Below are 16874 nucleotides of genomic sequence, written 5' to 3'. Positions count from 1 at the left end.
TACAAATAACTCAATAATTCTAACTAATTGCTAACCTATCAACTGCCACATTCTTCCATTTTTTTTAAATGCACCTGGGGTAGTTTAGTGTAGAGAGTGTCCCAGGTTTCTCCCATCTAGTCCCTGCAGCACCCTTGTTGTGTGGCACCCTTGTGCTGTATAGAATTTCTTCATGAGTGTTGTACTGTGCATGTGCCCGGCTTTATTCAGAAATTGGGATACATGGGAAAAAGCAGCAATATGGTGGACTCATGCTCTGCACTAAAGTACCCTGGGTTGGTCTCAGCTCTGAGTAAGAGGTCATTCTCCTTTAACTTTTTTTCTTTCTTTGCATTGCAATATAAACATAATTGTGGGAATTGCATGAACCAATCACTAACAAAGAAGCAGTCCAGAATATTTATTTTAGCGAATATCAACTGCCCCTCATTCCATTTGATCACATAATATAAGTGAATTTATAAAGGCAGCTATGAGAAACACCTTATATAAATGACTTGTATTGAATGACCGATTTACAACAAATGGTGTGTTTGTTTCTAATTGCTGTGAAAAGGTTTAGAGAGCAATAACTGAGATATAATTGAAACTGTGGGACGGGTGTCTGCACCCCAATAATGTACAGATCAGTTTGGGAATGAATAAAGGGAGAGTGTGGCTCCAGTTCTGTCCTGCAGAGGGAGTGCACTTCGTGTTTAACATCTGCTGCTTATTTTCCATCACATCTAAATTCCTTAAATCTGCACAGAACAAAGATTAAAGCTGCAGCAGTGCTTTACCACAAACCCATGCAATGTTATGTGGGCAACATTTATGTATGGTGCTAGGAGTTATCTCATGGCTTATTCACCTAAATGGGCCATAATTGTTTCTTCCTGCATTGGACAGCATTTAAAGAGCCAGTAACAAAAAAAATAATTAAAATGCACATTATATATTTCTATTTTATATCTGTTTCACCAACGACTGCACATAAAATATTTATTGCCAGTAACAGTCCTATAGTTATAAAGCTATGACTAATAACATTATTAATAACATGTGACATTGGCTTATCAGTGCTAAAACCCATTGTGCAAGTCTAATAGAATGTCAGTGTTGTGTGCGGACTCCTCTGCCACAAAGAATGTATTGGTACTTCAGTTTCTGAAACAAATACACAATGATGTAAGAGTAACAAAGTGCACGCCAGCATGGTTTATTTTTTATTTTAAGGAGAAGATAAGGTAAAATCAATAGGAGGTGCCCATTTTTAGGCAGCGCACAGTGATTCTAGTCTCTCCTGGCTCCCCTTTTCTAGAAAATGCATTGGCCCGGGGTACTTTTCCTGTGAATGCAATGCTACCATATTCTTCTACTTTCCCTAGTATTCTCTACAGGTATGGGACCTGTTATATAGAATTCTTGGGACCTGGTGTTTTCCGGATAACGGATCTTTCTGTGATTTGGTTCTTCATGCCTTAAGTCTACTAGAAAATCATGTAAACATTAAATAAACAAAATAGGCTGGTTTTGCTTCCAATAAGGATTCATTATATCTTAGTTAGGATCAAGTACAAGGTACTGTTTTATTATTACAGAGAAAAGGGACATCTATTTTAAAAATTTGGATAAAATGTAGTCTATGGGAGACAGGCATTCCGTAATTCAGTGGATAACGGGATTCCGCATAAAGGATTCCATACCTAACGTCTCCAATTTCTGTACTTCTCCAATAGGCTTAGGGAATATCTGAGAACAGAGTAAAAGTTGGTGGCTGCACACTCTGCTCTAAAGTATCCCCAGGCCAGTTCATTTGTGAAGAAGAAACCCTCCAGCCAGGTTGAAGGTAAGCATTAGTATCACTAGGGTTCCCTGAAAAAATGGCACCTAAAGTGATTTTACCTTTAGTTCTCCTTCTTCAAATGTATAAAAAGTCCTTACATTGTGTTGGTGTTACTGGCCCTTTAATGGACAGCACTTTGCGGCACCGCATCTTAGGAAATATTTTATCAAAAGTGCATTAGTCAATTTGAAAAAAATGGATGTCAATTATACTTTGCAATATTGACACAGTGCCCAGGAGATCCATGTATGTATGTCTCCAGGTGGCCACTTGTTGCTGCCCATAGATTTAATTCACATCTTGTGACTTTTTCATGAGAATATAGCCATAGATAACGTACATAAATACATATTTTCTAAAAGTACCTTAAATTCCTCTATGTTCCTCGAAATCTTGGATTGTACGTTAGAGGATTCAGACCTTGAAAAAGGCTGCAAGAGGCAATTATAAAAACGCAAAGGTCAAATGAAACATCAGCAATAAAATAAATAATCTTCATTTTCCCAAGTCCTTATTAGTTGCTAAAAAATGTCACTGTAGTAAACCAAAAAAAGCTTTTATCGTTAAAAAATATGTGTAAGATCCCTGCTTTCTCCATTCTTTAATGATTCTGGCAGGTGTTTCTATTACTCTGGTTATTTTCATGTTGGTTTGTGTCCCTTCTTCACCAGAGCTGTAAGCTGCCTTTAGCCTCCTGTGTATCCTTTATGAGCACTAGTTGGGGGGCACCGTCAGCTCTGCATCTCTCCCCGGGTCAGAAGATATCAGGGCAGCAAGCCCAGTCTTGTCTTTCTTTGCACTCCCAATATCCGCCTTTGTAATTGCAAATGAGTTCACCGGTGTATGGGTCAACTTTCCTCTCAAACCACAGTGGCTGGTATCCTTCATAGTCATTACCTGCAAATCACAGATTGATGCGATCAGCATAGTGCTATAGGCAAATGCCCATCTTTCACTATGGAACTGCCTAAACTGATGGAGGAGCCAAATTTAACAGGTCCTTCAAATTTAAAGGGATACTGTCATGGGAAAAAAAATTTTTTTTCAAAATGAATCAGTTAATAGTGCTGCTCCAGCAGAATTTTGCACTGAAATCCATTTCTCAAAAGAGCAAACAGATTTTTTTATATTCAATTTTGAAATCTGACATGGGGCTAGACATATTGTCAATTTCCCAGCTGTCCCAAGTCATGTGACTTGTGCTCTGATAAACTTCAATCACTCTTTACTGCTGTACTGCAAGCTGGAGTGATATCACTCCCCTCCCTTTTCCCCCCCCAGCAGCCAAACAAAAGAACAATGGGAAGGTAACCAGATAGCAGCTCCCTAACACAAGATAACAGCTGCCTGGTATATCTAAGAACAACACTCAATAGTAAAAACCCATGTCTCACTGAGACACATTCAGTTACATTGAGAAGGAAAAACAGCAGCCTGCCAGACACAAGTCACATGACCTGGGGCAGCTGGGAAATTGACAAAATGTCTAGCCCCATGTCAGATTTTAAAACTGAATATAAAAATATCTGTTTGCTCTTTTGAGAAATGGATTTCAGTGCAGAATTATGCTGGAGTAGCTCTATTAACTGATGCGTTTTGAAAAAAACATGTTTTCCGATGACAGGATCCCTTTAAGTTCAATTTTAGGATACTATAAAATGGCTCATTTTAAGCAACGTTTCAATTGGCCTTCATTTTTTATTTCTCATAGTTTTTGAATTATATGCCATCTTCTTCTTCTGTCTCTTTCCAGCTTTCAAATGGGGTCACTGACCCCATCTAAAAAAAATGCTCTGTAAGGCTACACATTTATTGTCATGGCTACTTCTTATTACTCATCTTTCTATTTAGGCCTCTCCTATTCATATTCCATTCTCTTATTCAAATCCATGCATGGTTGATAAGGTAATTTGGACCCTAGGTCCCAGATTGCTGATATTGCACTATTGTAGGCATTAAGTGCTACAGAGATGTACTTTGTGTAGGAATAGTTTCACTGGTGCAATGTAGCATTTTCCCAGTATTCTAGTGCAACTGTACCCATGGCAAAATGGGGTTCAGATCGGCAGAACAAAACATTTGGGATGCCGGTTCTTTCCTGGAAACAGACTGAGCATGTGAGTCTACATGAAGCCTATAATCCTTAATTGACATCCCCTGATCAACCATATGGTATGACCATACAGAATGCTATATAGAGTATCTCAGCAAAAAGCAGCTGATCAACTCCAGTATTTGAGATAGACCAAGCGCTGGTAATTTCTTTATGTGTTTCATTTACAAATTGTAGCAAAATGTTGCTTCTAGTTGCCATTCAGCCATAGAGCTCCTGAGTTATAGGGGTTGTTCACTTTCAAAACATTATTTTCAGTCCAGCGCCTGTAGTTTTCAGATGTAGGTGCAGATTCTGAACTGTTACAATTTGCTACATTAGTTGATCCATTTCTCAGCAGCATCTGAGGAATATTAGCAACTATTGTATCAATTATAACAGCCGCTTTTTTAAGAAGCTCAGGGATTCTGCTGAACAGGGGCAACAATAAGAAATGTATTAACTAATGTAAAGAGTCGGTGACCCCCCCCCCCCTGAGCTGATTCAGAAAGACATACAGTAAGGTGAAATATGAAACTGCAATATTAGAAGAACCATCACAAATCCAAAATAGAAAGTCATTGAATAAAAGTCTTTATTTCTGGCAAACAATCAGAAATCAACTGAATTAAAAAGAAGTGTTGGACGGTGAACAACCCCTTTAAGGTTAAATACAACATGATCTTACTAATCACATTGTAAACTGTGGAATTTAATTTTAAATGCACTACAAAATTAGAATGCTAATAGGCAGTGTAGTATTCGCGTATAATGAGCGGCATGTGAACTTATATATTTTGGCCAAAGTGTGGTACTAACACCGCTTTGTTTTTGTAACAATTATGTTTAAAGGTAAACTGTGTGCTGGCAAACTTTCTCCTTTCTTAGTCGTTTTTATCAGCTGGTCTATTCTGAAGTGTGAGTAAAGGTGGCCATCCAGGGGCCGATAAAAGCTGCCGACAGACCAAGTCAGCAGCTTATTGGCCCGTGTATGGGGCCCCCGACGGGCTTCCCCGATCGAGATCTGACCGAAAGTCGGACAGATCTCGATTGGATGGGACAAAAAATCCTGTCGGATCGCGGCCGCATCTGTTCGTTGATGCGGCCCGCGATCTGACCGCCTGTTCCCAATCGTTAGGATCCGATTGTGGGCCCTAGGATCAGCCCAATATTGCCCACCTCTCCGTGTATGGCCACCTTTAGACCAAGTGCAAGGGTGCTTCTAGCAGCTTGTCCACACCACAGTATAGGTTAGACCTCTGGTGATCTATTTCTGTATTTCAGAAAAAACAATTGCAGACAGAAATCAACCTGGAAGGCTAGAAAATCATTGGCTGGTCAGATGAACCATGGTTGTCCTTGCCTACTAATGTGAATAAGAGGGAAAACATACCATCTTCTAATGCCTCCACGGCTTCAGCTTCCCTTCTCCTGCGCACAGATCTCTGTTTCTCCTCCAGCCTTTGTTTCTCTACATTGGCTTCATCCCATTTGCCGTTCTCCATCAATCGCTGGTCTGGCCGGTTCCTACTATCTGTGGGTGCAGCGGTCTCATCGGATTCATTCAGTGTTAGCGCAAATTCCGAAAAAAAATACATGTTCTCTGCATTGTCTCTGCAATAATAAAGAGTCATTCACCATAAGCACATAGGGTCATATTCAATCTGACGAGAAGAATGAATTATTATTATTAACATATTTTGTACAAAAAACAGGTGTATACATTAAACATACAGGAAAACACACAGCTTTGGAATAGGGGTCCCTGACCCCATTTCGAAATAAAAATTCCCGGCAAGGCTACCAAATGTATTGTATTGCTACTTTTTATTACCCACAGGGTCGGACTGGGGGGCCCGGGGCCCCCCTCCGACCCCCCGCCCCCCTACTAAAACGCATCGGGCCAGCAACAGCGCCGCTCTGCGCGCATCGCCTGAAAAAATTTTTTATTTTTGCCGATTGGAAATATCTGGAGAAGGGTTCTGGCCCGGCGGGGGCCTACGAGGGTCGGGGCCCACCGGGTTTTTTCCCGGTATCCCGCCGGGCCAGTCCGACACTGATTACCCATCTTTCTATTTTTAACCTCTCCTATTCATATTCCAGTCTCTCATTCAAATCAAGGCATGGCTGCTAGGGTAATCTGGACCCTAGCGACCAGACTGCTGAAATTGCAAACTGGAGAGCTGCTGAATAACAGGCTAAACAACTAAAAAGCCACAAATAATTAAATATGAAAACCTATTGCAAATTGTCTCAAAGTTTACTCCCTACATCATACTAAAAGTTAATTTAAAGGTGAACAACCCCTATAATATTACACTGGATTACATGTGTTTGTATGTTTGCCAATTTTATTTTTATGTGAAATGTGAGGAGGCCAGTACCAATCCTGACGAGTGTATTTGCATAAAGAGAAACAATTAATGTGACAAGTAGGAGAATTCTAACTGGCAAAGTGTGTGTGAGGAATAGGGTGAGTCATTCCAATCTGGGTGCCTGGATATAATCCAAGATTTATGCCACTGTTCCATGAAACAACTCCCTCCCCATTCCAAACAGCATGACACACACATTGCTTTTCCAAGGTGGAAGGGTGCCAACATACAAGCCTGGAAGTATGTGGGCACCCCAGCCAAGCATAAAGTATTATAGAAAGGTAGGTGAAGCTTGAAATTAGCCAGTGTTGTATAGGTGCTGTAAAAGTATTATCTTGCTGGTATCCAGAATAAATCTAGAATGAGTTTATATGGTAATGCCGTGGGTAAGCCATTGGGTGTTTCACTTCTTCTGCCGCACAAGAAATGAAACTCTAGCATTCCCTTCTTCCTTCTATATACACACATTTAATGCAATAAAATACAGAAAACTATATATTATTCACATGTCAGCCTCTGTGTAACCACTTAGGGGGTTATTTATTGAAGTCAGAATGCCAAAAAGTCAAAAGAATTGAGCTTTTTTCCCTATAAAATCTGAATTTTTAGTTGAAGAAAAAACTAGATTTTTTAGTGATTTATTATACCCTGAGACTGCTAAAAGTCTGAATCCGAAAATACTCCATCTCCAAGCTGTCAGGGTCCTGTAGAAGTCAATGGCAAAGGTCCCATTTCAAATTTGAAGATATCATGGTCTGCGATGAGCTTCGGCCATAAATCAAAAACATTTGGGGGTTTCAATCAACAGATTTTCCATATATTCAGTTAATTTCCAAACTGTAGGTATGGTGCCCCTTAAAGGGCTAGTACACCTTTAAAATAACTTTTAGTATGTTTTAGAGCAGGGATCCCCAACCTTTAGAACTTGCTCATGAGCTACTGGTTGGGGATCACTGTTTTAGAGAGTGGCATTCTGAGACAATTTGAAATTGTTTTTCATTTTTTATTATTTGTGGCTTTTGAGTTATTTAGCTTTTTATTCAGCATCCAGTGGTGTAACTAGAGTGCGCTGGGACCCCTGCAAAACAATCTTTAGAGGGGTCCAGCGTAATCCAATCCCCATCCTCCCGCCCACTTCCTGCCTCTGCCCACTCCCCACCCAGACCTCAACCACTCCCCAACCGCAGGGCCGGATTTCTTTGAGCCGCCCCTAGGCCAGAGGGTCAAATACACGCACCCCTTTCCCTGCGAGCGCTCCTTCCCCCCTTCCCCTCACGAGTGATTTCTCCCCCACAAGCACTTTCTCCTCCCCACGCATGCGCACACATGGGCACCACGCAGTGGCGGAACTACCGGGGGAGCAGGGGGTGTGTGGCCCCCCGGCAGCTCACGCAACACTGTAATCCGGCCTGAAAATTGCGTACGAGGGGGGCCTTGCTGCGCGTTACGCACCAGGGCCCGCCCCCCTCTAGTTACGTTACTGGCACCATGCCGGAATACTCATTTATGTATGCCGAGACCACCTGCGCTCAAGCACAGTTTTACTGTTCTTCCACTCCCAGCTCTGATCCCGGTGAGGTACATCGATTCGGCTGGGCGGCATGCCGCCCCTAAAAATGTGCCGCCCTAGGACCGGGCCTTTGTGGCCTCGCCACAAATCCGACCCCCACCCCTCCCACTACTCGGCTTTGTGCAGATTTGTGCTTTGATACCCCCACCGCAGGTAATAGAGCTGCTGGGGTGGTTCTTGTTAGCTATAGAGGAAGCAGACCCCACAGTCCTGCCCCCCCCTGTTCCCTGGGCCCCCCTGCAAATGCGGGGTCTGCTTCCTCTATAGTTATGCCACTGTCAGCAGCTCTGAATAATGTATTAATGGAGAAGTGTAAACAAAGTGTGACAAAGAAAGAAAATGCTTAAGTGATGCCAATCCTCAATGTGCAAAATAAAGCCGGCATGTGACTTACGGCAAAGGATATTTCTTCCAGAGCAGCTTTGGAGGGAGGGTCTGGTACACAGTCTTCTGTTTGCCTTCTGCACAGCTATTGCCATGGCTGCTCTGTACAATCTTTGAACATTCCATTTTTTCATCCCAGGTGCCTGATAGAACATAATGTGCTTTTCCATTTCCATCTGTCACCACTCCTGTGACCTGTAACCACAGTCAAATCTTTCATTCATATGTATATTGTACATACAGTAGTTACAAACTATGGGTATGACACCTGTTATCCAGAATGCTCAGGATCAGGGGTTTTCTGGATAAGGGATCTTTCTGTAAGTTGGATCTTTATAGCTTATATCTTCTAAAACTCATTTCAATATTAATTAAACAGAATAGGATTGTTTTGCCTCCAATAAGGGTTAATTATACCATAGCTGGGCTCATGTACAAGGTACTGTTTCATCATTACAGAGAAAACAGAAGTTACTTTTTAACAATTAAAATTATTTGATTAAAATGGAGTCAATGGATGAGGGCCTTTCCATAACTTGAAGCTTTTTGGATAACAGCTTTTCGATAACCACTCTGGAAGAAATGAATAGCACTTACAGTATTTATCCCTTAAGCAGTGCTGTTAAATAAATGTGTTTATACAAAGAAATCACATGGATTACATACATAGAACATACAGAGTTACATACATAACAACCAGTACCAGTACAAAAGGGGTGGAAGGCCCCTGTGCAAAAGAGCTTACAATCTAAAGGTGAAGGGAATGAGACACAAGGTGTGGGAGTGGGCAAGATCAGAAATAAGCAGGAAAGAGATGTAGTGGTATTGTATCTCTAAATAAGTGTATTTTAAGAGATCTTTTGAAAGCAGAAAGGTTGGGAGAAAATCGGACAGTCTGTGGGAGAGAATTTCAGAGGAGGGGTGCAGCCATTGCAAAGTCTTGAATGCGAGTATGTGAGGAGGTAATGAGAGAAGTGTTGAGGAGCAGGTCAGTAGAGGAGCGTAGTAAGGGGCTGGCTGAGTATCTAGAGATGAGTTTAGAGATGTAGGGTGGGGGCTGAGTTATGAAATGCTTTAAATGTCAGGGTCAGTAGTTTGAATGTTATTGTAAATTGGACTTCTACCTGTCTATAATTTACTCCTGAGGGCAAACTCAGTACTCAGTAGAGGTCCCATTCATTTGGTATACTTCCCTTTTATATGTCCATATGCCAAAATAAGGACTAAACCTCTAATATTGTGTCCCTGAGCCCTATAATGCTCTAAATAACTCAAAATACATAAAAAGGCAATATTTATTCACAACCATGTCAGAAAGATGTTTAAAATCAAGTTAAAAACAATAGGTGCTGCATATGGGGGAGGGGATCCCTCTTCTTGAGATGCTTAACCCCACCACCGGATTTATGCCAATCAGATGGGAGGAAAATGCATGTTACATAAACATTGCATAAGTCTAGTGCTATATGGTATATCAAACACTATACAATAAAGAGGCAAATCTGCCTAAGCCATGTATGTTATGGTATCCACATTCACAAAAGCACAAAAGCTTATGCTGTTGTTCCAATTACATTTGAACCCCTGTTCCAATTACTTTTGAGCCCCTGAAATGAAGTGATTGTTTTAAAAAAAGGCTTTTTTTTAATGCAATCTTTTTGTTCAACCCACTGAATTAAAGCTGAAATTCTGCAGTTCAACTGCATCTGAGTTGTTTCATTTAAAATTCATTGTGGTAATGTACAGAACCAAAATTAGAAAAATTGTCTGTCCAAATATTTATGGACCTAACTGTGTGTGTGTGTGTATATATATGGCGTGGTTGCGTCAGAATGACCGGGCACGCAGCCTCCGCTATTTCAATGGTGACGACGGACTTCCGGGTCTTTCACTGGTTCTATGCGATACACATTGGGGACACGCTTGAGAAAGGGGGTAGGGGACCCCCGAAACGTCGCGTGATGTCTCCATATAGATGAGTATATCTCTTTGTATCATGCTTTTATGATGGGACAATAAACGTTAAGTTTTAACTTATTGGAGTGCGACTCTGCTGGAACATATATATATATATATATATATATATATATATATATATATATATATACTCTAACATATGAGCTTTGCTTTGAAGATGTCTAACTTAATTTATTAAGGTGCAAGAGGGGGCATTTACTGCCAACACACATTCTTTCATCTGTACATATTGATCTACAGCCCTGTGTTAATACTGAACAAATCCACATAAGACTATACACAGTGCAATCTGCTGCCTCCCCCTCTAAACTGACACCCTGACCTCTACACATGGGATTTATGTGCCCTGCAAGCAAAGGATCAGTAAAGAACCCCAGGTGCAAAGCTGCATTTGCTCTTAGTATCTCACAGATTAAATGCCATCTCCAATGCACTGTAGTCCTCACGGGGAGTTTTAATACAGCCTGTTTATCATCCTTTGCTGAGGAATTGCAACATTTATGAGAGAGAGAATTAGGTTTCAAATCCCAGCATATATTTCTCTATTCAGCCAATATAAATGGTAGCCGACGGTCACTTGAGTTTCATGGGGAGTAATAAGAAGCTGTGATCTGACCCTAGGCAGCAGCTGTTTCATAGATTATCACTAATAACACCCACATATGCACACACACTCACATACACACACACATATCTACATGCCAATATTTAAGAAACTGCGGGAAAATATCCACTCACATATATATAAAATATCATTATATCAACCCCAATTGTACTGTTATTTTTATATAACAGACAAGGTAGTGTTAAGTACAGTAACATTGGTAAAACCAACGTTCATATAGTGAGATCTGAAGAGTAGATGGCAACAGGACTTTCACTGCATGTTTCACAATGTAAAGAATATTGGGTTCCTTTAAATCCCTTCTCACTGTGACCTTAATGGTATTCTGTTTGGTGATAAAATATATATACCATGATATGAGCAGAATCAGATTGCCTGGGTGCAAATAATGAACCATTAATAAATCACCACCGCATTGGACTTTTCATCTTTTATCTCGTGAAAATTTATTGAAAATGAAAAATTCCTATGGACATAATAAAGAAGCCAAATAAACAGAAAGGTTAACGAGTCCTGCAGATAATCCTGGCAATACAGAAGTAATTATTAATTATGGTCCAGCATTTATGTATCATGTGGAAAACACATGATTATTAAATCATTTTGACAAATGCCACACAGTGATTGGATTTAAATGTTTGCCATAATTATTCTTGCTTATTTTCTTGATTATGACATTCTTTAGGGCAGGAGTCCCCAACCTTTTTCACCCGTGAGCAACATTCAGATATAAAAAGAGCTGAGGAGCAACACAAGCATGAAACAAGTTCCTGGGGTGCCAAATAAGGGCTGTGATTGGCTATTTGGTAGCACCTATGTGGATTAGCAGCCTATGTAAGGCTCTGTTTGGCAGTACATCTGTTTTTTATACAACCAAAACTTACCTCCAAGCCTGGAGTTCAAAAATAAACCCCTGCTTTGAGGCCACTGGAAGCAACATCCAAGGGGTTGGGGAGCAACATGTTGCTCACAAGCTACTGGTTGGGGATCACTGCTTTAGGACATTCATTCTTAACTTTGGGTCAACATAAAATCAACATAATTTGGGTCAACATAATTCTCAGTGTTAGTCCAGAACTGCAGAGCTGAACAGAAGTGCTGTGAGTCACCTTAATCAATGGGGATTCATGTGGACGCTTGAGTGTAACCTGTAGTTCTGGCTAGGGATACCATCTGTAATCATGGGTCCCCATATTACTAATCTAGAATGGCCCATCCAGGGGGCACCAAATATTAGTCCATATTAGTCACTGAGCCCTCTAGGTGGTGGGCCCTAGCAACAGGAAAAATAGGCTCCCATTAAAATAATGCAACTTGGACACACACAGTCACACCTTTGATCTGCCCCATTCATGCCACAATTATATCTAAACTCCATTAATGATCCACCCAAACCCAGCCCTGTCCCCCCTAAAGCCCTGTCCCTTTTATTACATTTGTTACTTGCACATTTCCATCTCAGGGCTCCATTCCATTGGGGGCATTGCTGTATATATCTTTATGTTGCTAAAAGAAATATTACAAATATGCCCTTCCTTCTTGGATATTTGTTAAAGCCAAATGTTAAACATGACAATTATTCAAGTTGCTACTTAAAAATGAGCAGGCGGTTGAAGGTCATTTAAATGAATGAAGCAATACGTTATGGTTGTAGAGATATAATGAGTCACAGTGGAACAGATCTAATTAAGCATAAAAGTGATCTGTATACTGTCGGTCACTAACAACATTTTCATGGTAAGTTCAGAATTCAAATACCTTTCTAGCAATGTCCCTGGAGAAATAGCTATAAGGGCTGAATTTCATTTGGCATTTGTCCTTCGTCTTATAGTTGATGATCTCTATATCTCCAGACTAGAAAGGGGGAAAAAACAAACATATAGTTCTTTCATTCACATGGCCACACTCTAGACCACTAAAGCCACCCAATCACTTTTATAATAAAGAGAAATATCCTTATTTTGGATCCTCTATTCAAGGTTAAAGAGCCTTCATGCCTGATCCCTGTTGTTAAGGGGCAACCATCTGCATTAATGCTTCTTGGATGGGAATTGGAAGTGGCAGTTGCACAGGAACAGTTGGTTTGCAAGGAATTAGAAGAATAATTCTGCTTTCACACTGGGAGTCCGGACTGAGTTCCAATCAATGTGCTATTTTTGATGCTTTTCATGTTACTTATCAATTACTTAATAACAAGTTCAAGGACAAGGAGGCCCTGGGGGGTATCTTTTTCTCCTGATGGATGCTACTTTAAGGAAAAAAGGCACTAACTTCAGGAAAAAGATAATGTAGCACCCCACCCTACTTACCTTTTCCTTGGCATCCCACTTGGCACACCAGGAGATTAGAAGTTGACTATAGATCTCTTCCACAAGTGATCTCGTATAAATGTTTCCCCCCCCATCCCCGGCAATAAAGTGAATTGTCGTGGTTAAACATATGTGGCACTTCATTTTTCCGATGTCGCCTGAAGTTGCCTCAACAGGAGACTTTGGATGACTTCGGAAAAACGAGGAGGCGCATGTGGTTTACCAACGGCGATTCACTTTATCACTAGTGGGAAAGCATTTACATTTATCAAAATATGAAATTAGAGTTTACCATTTGAAAAATAAATTTCTAAAAATCCCATTAGAATGAATAGAAAGTGAGTGTATTTTTGTGTGGTGAGCTCTAATCTCACATTTTTATAAATCTGCCCTTTACACATGTGCAGTAGAGTAACATTTTGGGATTCTACCCTACTGCACAAATGAGAAAATGAAAGGGATACTGTTTTTTTCAAAACGCATCAGTTGATAGTGCTGCTCCAGCAGAATTCTGCACTGAAATCAATTTTTCAAAAGAGCAAACAGATTATATTCAATTTTGAAATCTGACATGGGGCTAGACATATTGTCAGTTTTCCAGCTGCCCCTAGTCATGTGACTTGTGCTTTGATAATCTTCAGTCACTCTTTACTGCTGTACTGCAAGTTGGAGTGTTATCACCCCCTCCTTTCCCCTCCCCAGCAACCTAACATAAGAACAATGGGAAGGTAACCAGATAGCAGCTCCCTAATACAAGATAACAGCTCCCTGGTAGATCTAAAAACAACACTCAATAGTAAAAGCCAAGTCCCACTGAGACTGATTCAGTTACATTAAGTAGGAGAAATAGCCTGCCAGAAAGTAATTCCATCCTAAAGTGCAGGCACAAGTCACATGACTGGGGCAGCTGGGAAACTGATAATATGTCTAGCCCCATGTCAGATTTCAAAATTGAATATAAAAAAATCTGTTTGCTCTTTTGAGAATTGGATTTCAGTGCAGAAGTCTGCTGGAGTAGCACTATTAACTGATGTGTTTTGAAAAAAACATGTTTTCCCATGACAGTATCCCTTTAAGTACAATGCAGTGCTGTGTTTTTTTTCCCAGGCCAGTGCTGATTTTTTTTGTAAATAAAAAACAACATGGTGAGAAAATGTAGCATTTTTTTAACATATCAGCACCACAGTGGTGTAAGAAGAGGGGGGAAGAAGGTCTGCTTCCTCTACAGCCTCTCTGCTCACTGTAAATTCACATGCCTGCTGCAAACATTTCACAGCGGGCAAGCGCACAAGCAAGTGGGAAGGGGGCGGTTACTGTGCACCTCAGATGCCAGGCAACTCTAAAAATCTTTTTGCGTAGGTAGGGGGGCACAGTGATGTCTTATTACGCCGCTGTAGCACCCCCCCCCCCAAGATTTGGAATTTCCTTGTAATTTAAAGGAATTGTTCAGTATAAAAATAAAAACTGGGTAAATAGATAGGCTGTGCAAAATAAAAAATGTTTCTAATATAGTTAGTTAGCCAAAAATGTAATGTATAAAGGCTGGAGTGAGTGGATTCTAACATCACAGAACAGAACACTACTTCCTGCTTTGCAGCTCTCTTGGTTTCCCTGATTGGTTACCAGGCAGTAAACAATCAGAGACTTGAGATGGAGCCACATGGGTCATAATTGTTTGGTTTTGAATCTGAGCTGAATACTGAGGATCAATTGCAACATCACTGAACAGCTATGTCCCATGTGGTCCCCCTTTAAGTGTTTAGTGTTCTGGCTATTATGTTACACATCCAGTCACTTGTAGAATACATTTTTAAGTTTTTATTTTTACACTGTTCCTTTAAGGATTTGCATGTATTTTTGGAAGTAAAAACAGGAAAGTTTCAGTTTGTATAAAGCTTGTGTTTCCTATCTGCCATGACACACTGACCTGGTCTATCCACAGCTTCCCAACAATGATGTTGTGCACGGTAGAGGTGACCTTTCTCCACACATAGTGATTCCCACTGGATTGGAACTCCAGATGAATGTCCCCTGTGATACAGAGACATAAAACAAGGGCTAAATTAGAAACTGCTCTAGGTCACATTTAGATGTTTGGTAAATTGAATGATAAATTCCGCTGTTGTAATCTCTTTTGGATTGTTTTGCTCTGGCTGCACTGAGATGACCTTTTGTCAGACCATTTTATACTATCGTTAATGTAACTGTAATAAATATAAATGCTCATAGAAATACGAGATTGTGTCACAAAAAGGCACTCCTGTATATTGACTTTATACCTAACTACCTACCTACCTCAGTCAGGGGACTTATTTTACATTATTGCTTAAATGGTCTTGTGAGCAGTGTTTTACAGAAAACATTCTAGTTTCTTAATAAATGAAAGATATGATATTTGACTTCACTTTTATCCAATTTTATATGCCCTCTAAGAGCAGAGAGGTAAGACTGTTAACCCCTTCATGTCATGTAACTGTCACTTTAAAGGGTATAACAATATATTTAGAATTGCTCGATTCGAAGGATTTCATCGTTCGATCAAACGATTTTACTTCGACCGCAAATGGCCAAATTCGATGTAAAAAAAACTTCGACATCGATATTCGAAGACGAAAGTATTCCAATTCGATAGTCGAATTTCGAAGCTTTTTCTACTTCGAAATTCGACCCTTGATAAATCTGCCCCCTAGTTGTTTTCAGATAGTTCACCAGAAATAACAACCTTTTCCATTTACTTTCTATTTTCTATGTGTGCCGCTTTTTCTAATATTGAAGTGTAAAGTGTCATTTTTCACCTTCTAAAGCAGCTCTGGGAGGGGGAGTCGTCGACCCTGTAAACTGTTCTAAATTGAAACATTTAGTTGATACATTTCTTATCTTTGTCCGTGCTGAGCATAATCCCTGGGTTTAATAGTTGCTAATACTCCACAGATGCTCCTGACAAATGTATCAACTAAATGTTGCAAAATTGTTTAGTTTAGAATCTGCACCTGAATTACTGAGCTGCCAGACTCAAGCACCAGAGACAAAAACATTAAACTTTAAACTTAGATTTTGAAAAAACGGTAAAAAAGAAAGTGATTGAAAAAAGTCTTTATTTCTGGTGTACAGACTGAAAAAATTGTTTGGAAGGTGAACAAGCCCTTTAATAGGAGAATTTGCCCCTTTTTGCCATAAGATGGATAAATTCTGTGAAAAAATGCTATCTGAACTTCCATAAATAAATACATACATTGCTTCCCTCTCTGCAGGTGTAAACTCTTTTCCTGCCTTCCCTGACCCTGCATCTGACCACTAGTGATGTGCGGGTTGGGTATAACCCGACCCCGCCCTCCCTCAACCCGCGATCGACTTCCAGGTTCATCTTATAGACCCACGCCGCTGATGATGTCACAAAAGGGGCAGGGCAAGCAGGCGCACATCTATAAAAACGGAAGCCGGAAGTCAGAAGCCGCCAGTGTAAGGTGACGGGCGCCACCCGCAAATGGGGGTGCGAGGTCGGTTGAACCGCCATCACTACCGACCACCCTGTTCGATTTACTGGTTGTGACTTTGTTCACCCTCCCAAGCTTGATTAGGTGACTTGACGGTAAACATTTATGCTGGAAAGATCTTATATAGTTCACTAGAGGAATATAATAAAAGGTGCAACATTTGACCAATCAGCTATTTAAATATGACCAGCTGGCTCACATAAGTGCCAGTAAATTGATGTAT

At 40.4% G+C, this 16874-nt stretch overlaps 1 protein-coding gene across 1 annotated transcript in view; it reads right to left on the bottom strand.

Annotated features, from left to right (window-relative positions):
* Window positions 1-1573: 1573 nt before the first annotated feature.
* osbp2.L (oxysterol binding protein 2 L homeolog) overlaps window positions 1574-16874 on the bottom strand; it is a 136589-nt gene continuing 121288 nt past the window's right edge. Inside the window, exons 10-14 of the mRNA XM_018263951.2 lie at window positions 15085-15188; window positions 12607-12702; window positions 8257-8441; window positions 5311-5531; window positions 1574-2722 (exon numbers count right to left, since the gene is read on the bottom strand). Of these exons, the coding sequence (XP_018119440.1) occupies window positions 2580-2722; window positions 5311-5531; window positions 8257-8441; window positions 12607-12702; window positions 15085-15188 (749 nt within the window). The 3' untranslated portion in view covers window positions 1574-2579. The remainder of the gene's footprint in view (window positions 2723-5310; window positions 5532-8256; window positions 8442-12606; window positions 12703-15084; window positions 15189-16874) is intronic.

The sequence above is a fragment of the Xenopus laevis genome, chromosome 1L (assembly GCF_017654675.1).
Source record: "Xenopus laevis strain J_2021 chromosome 1L, Xenopus_laevis_v10.1, whole genome shotgun sequence".
NCBI classification, from domain to species: Eukaryota; Metazoa; Chordata; class Amphibia; order Anura; family Pipidae; genus Xenopus; species Xenopus laevis.
The sequence above is the reverse complement of the archived record's forward strand: the minus strand, read 5'-3'. Positions and strand labels throughout refer to the sequence as shown.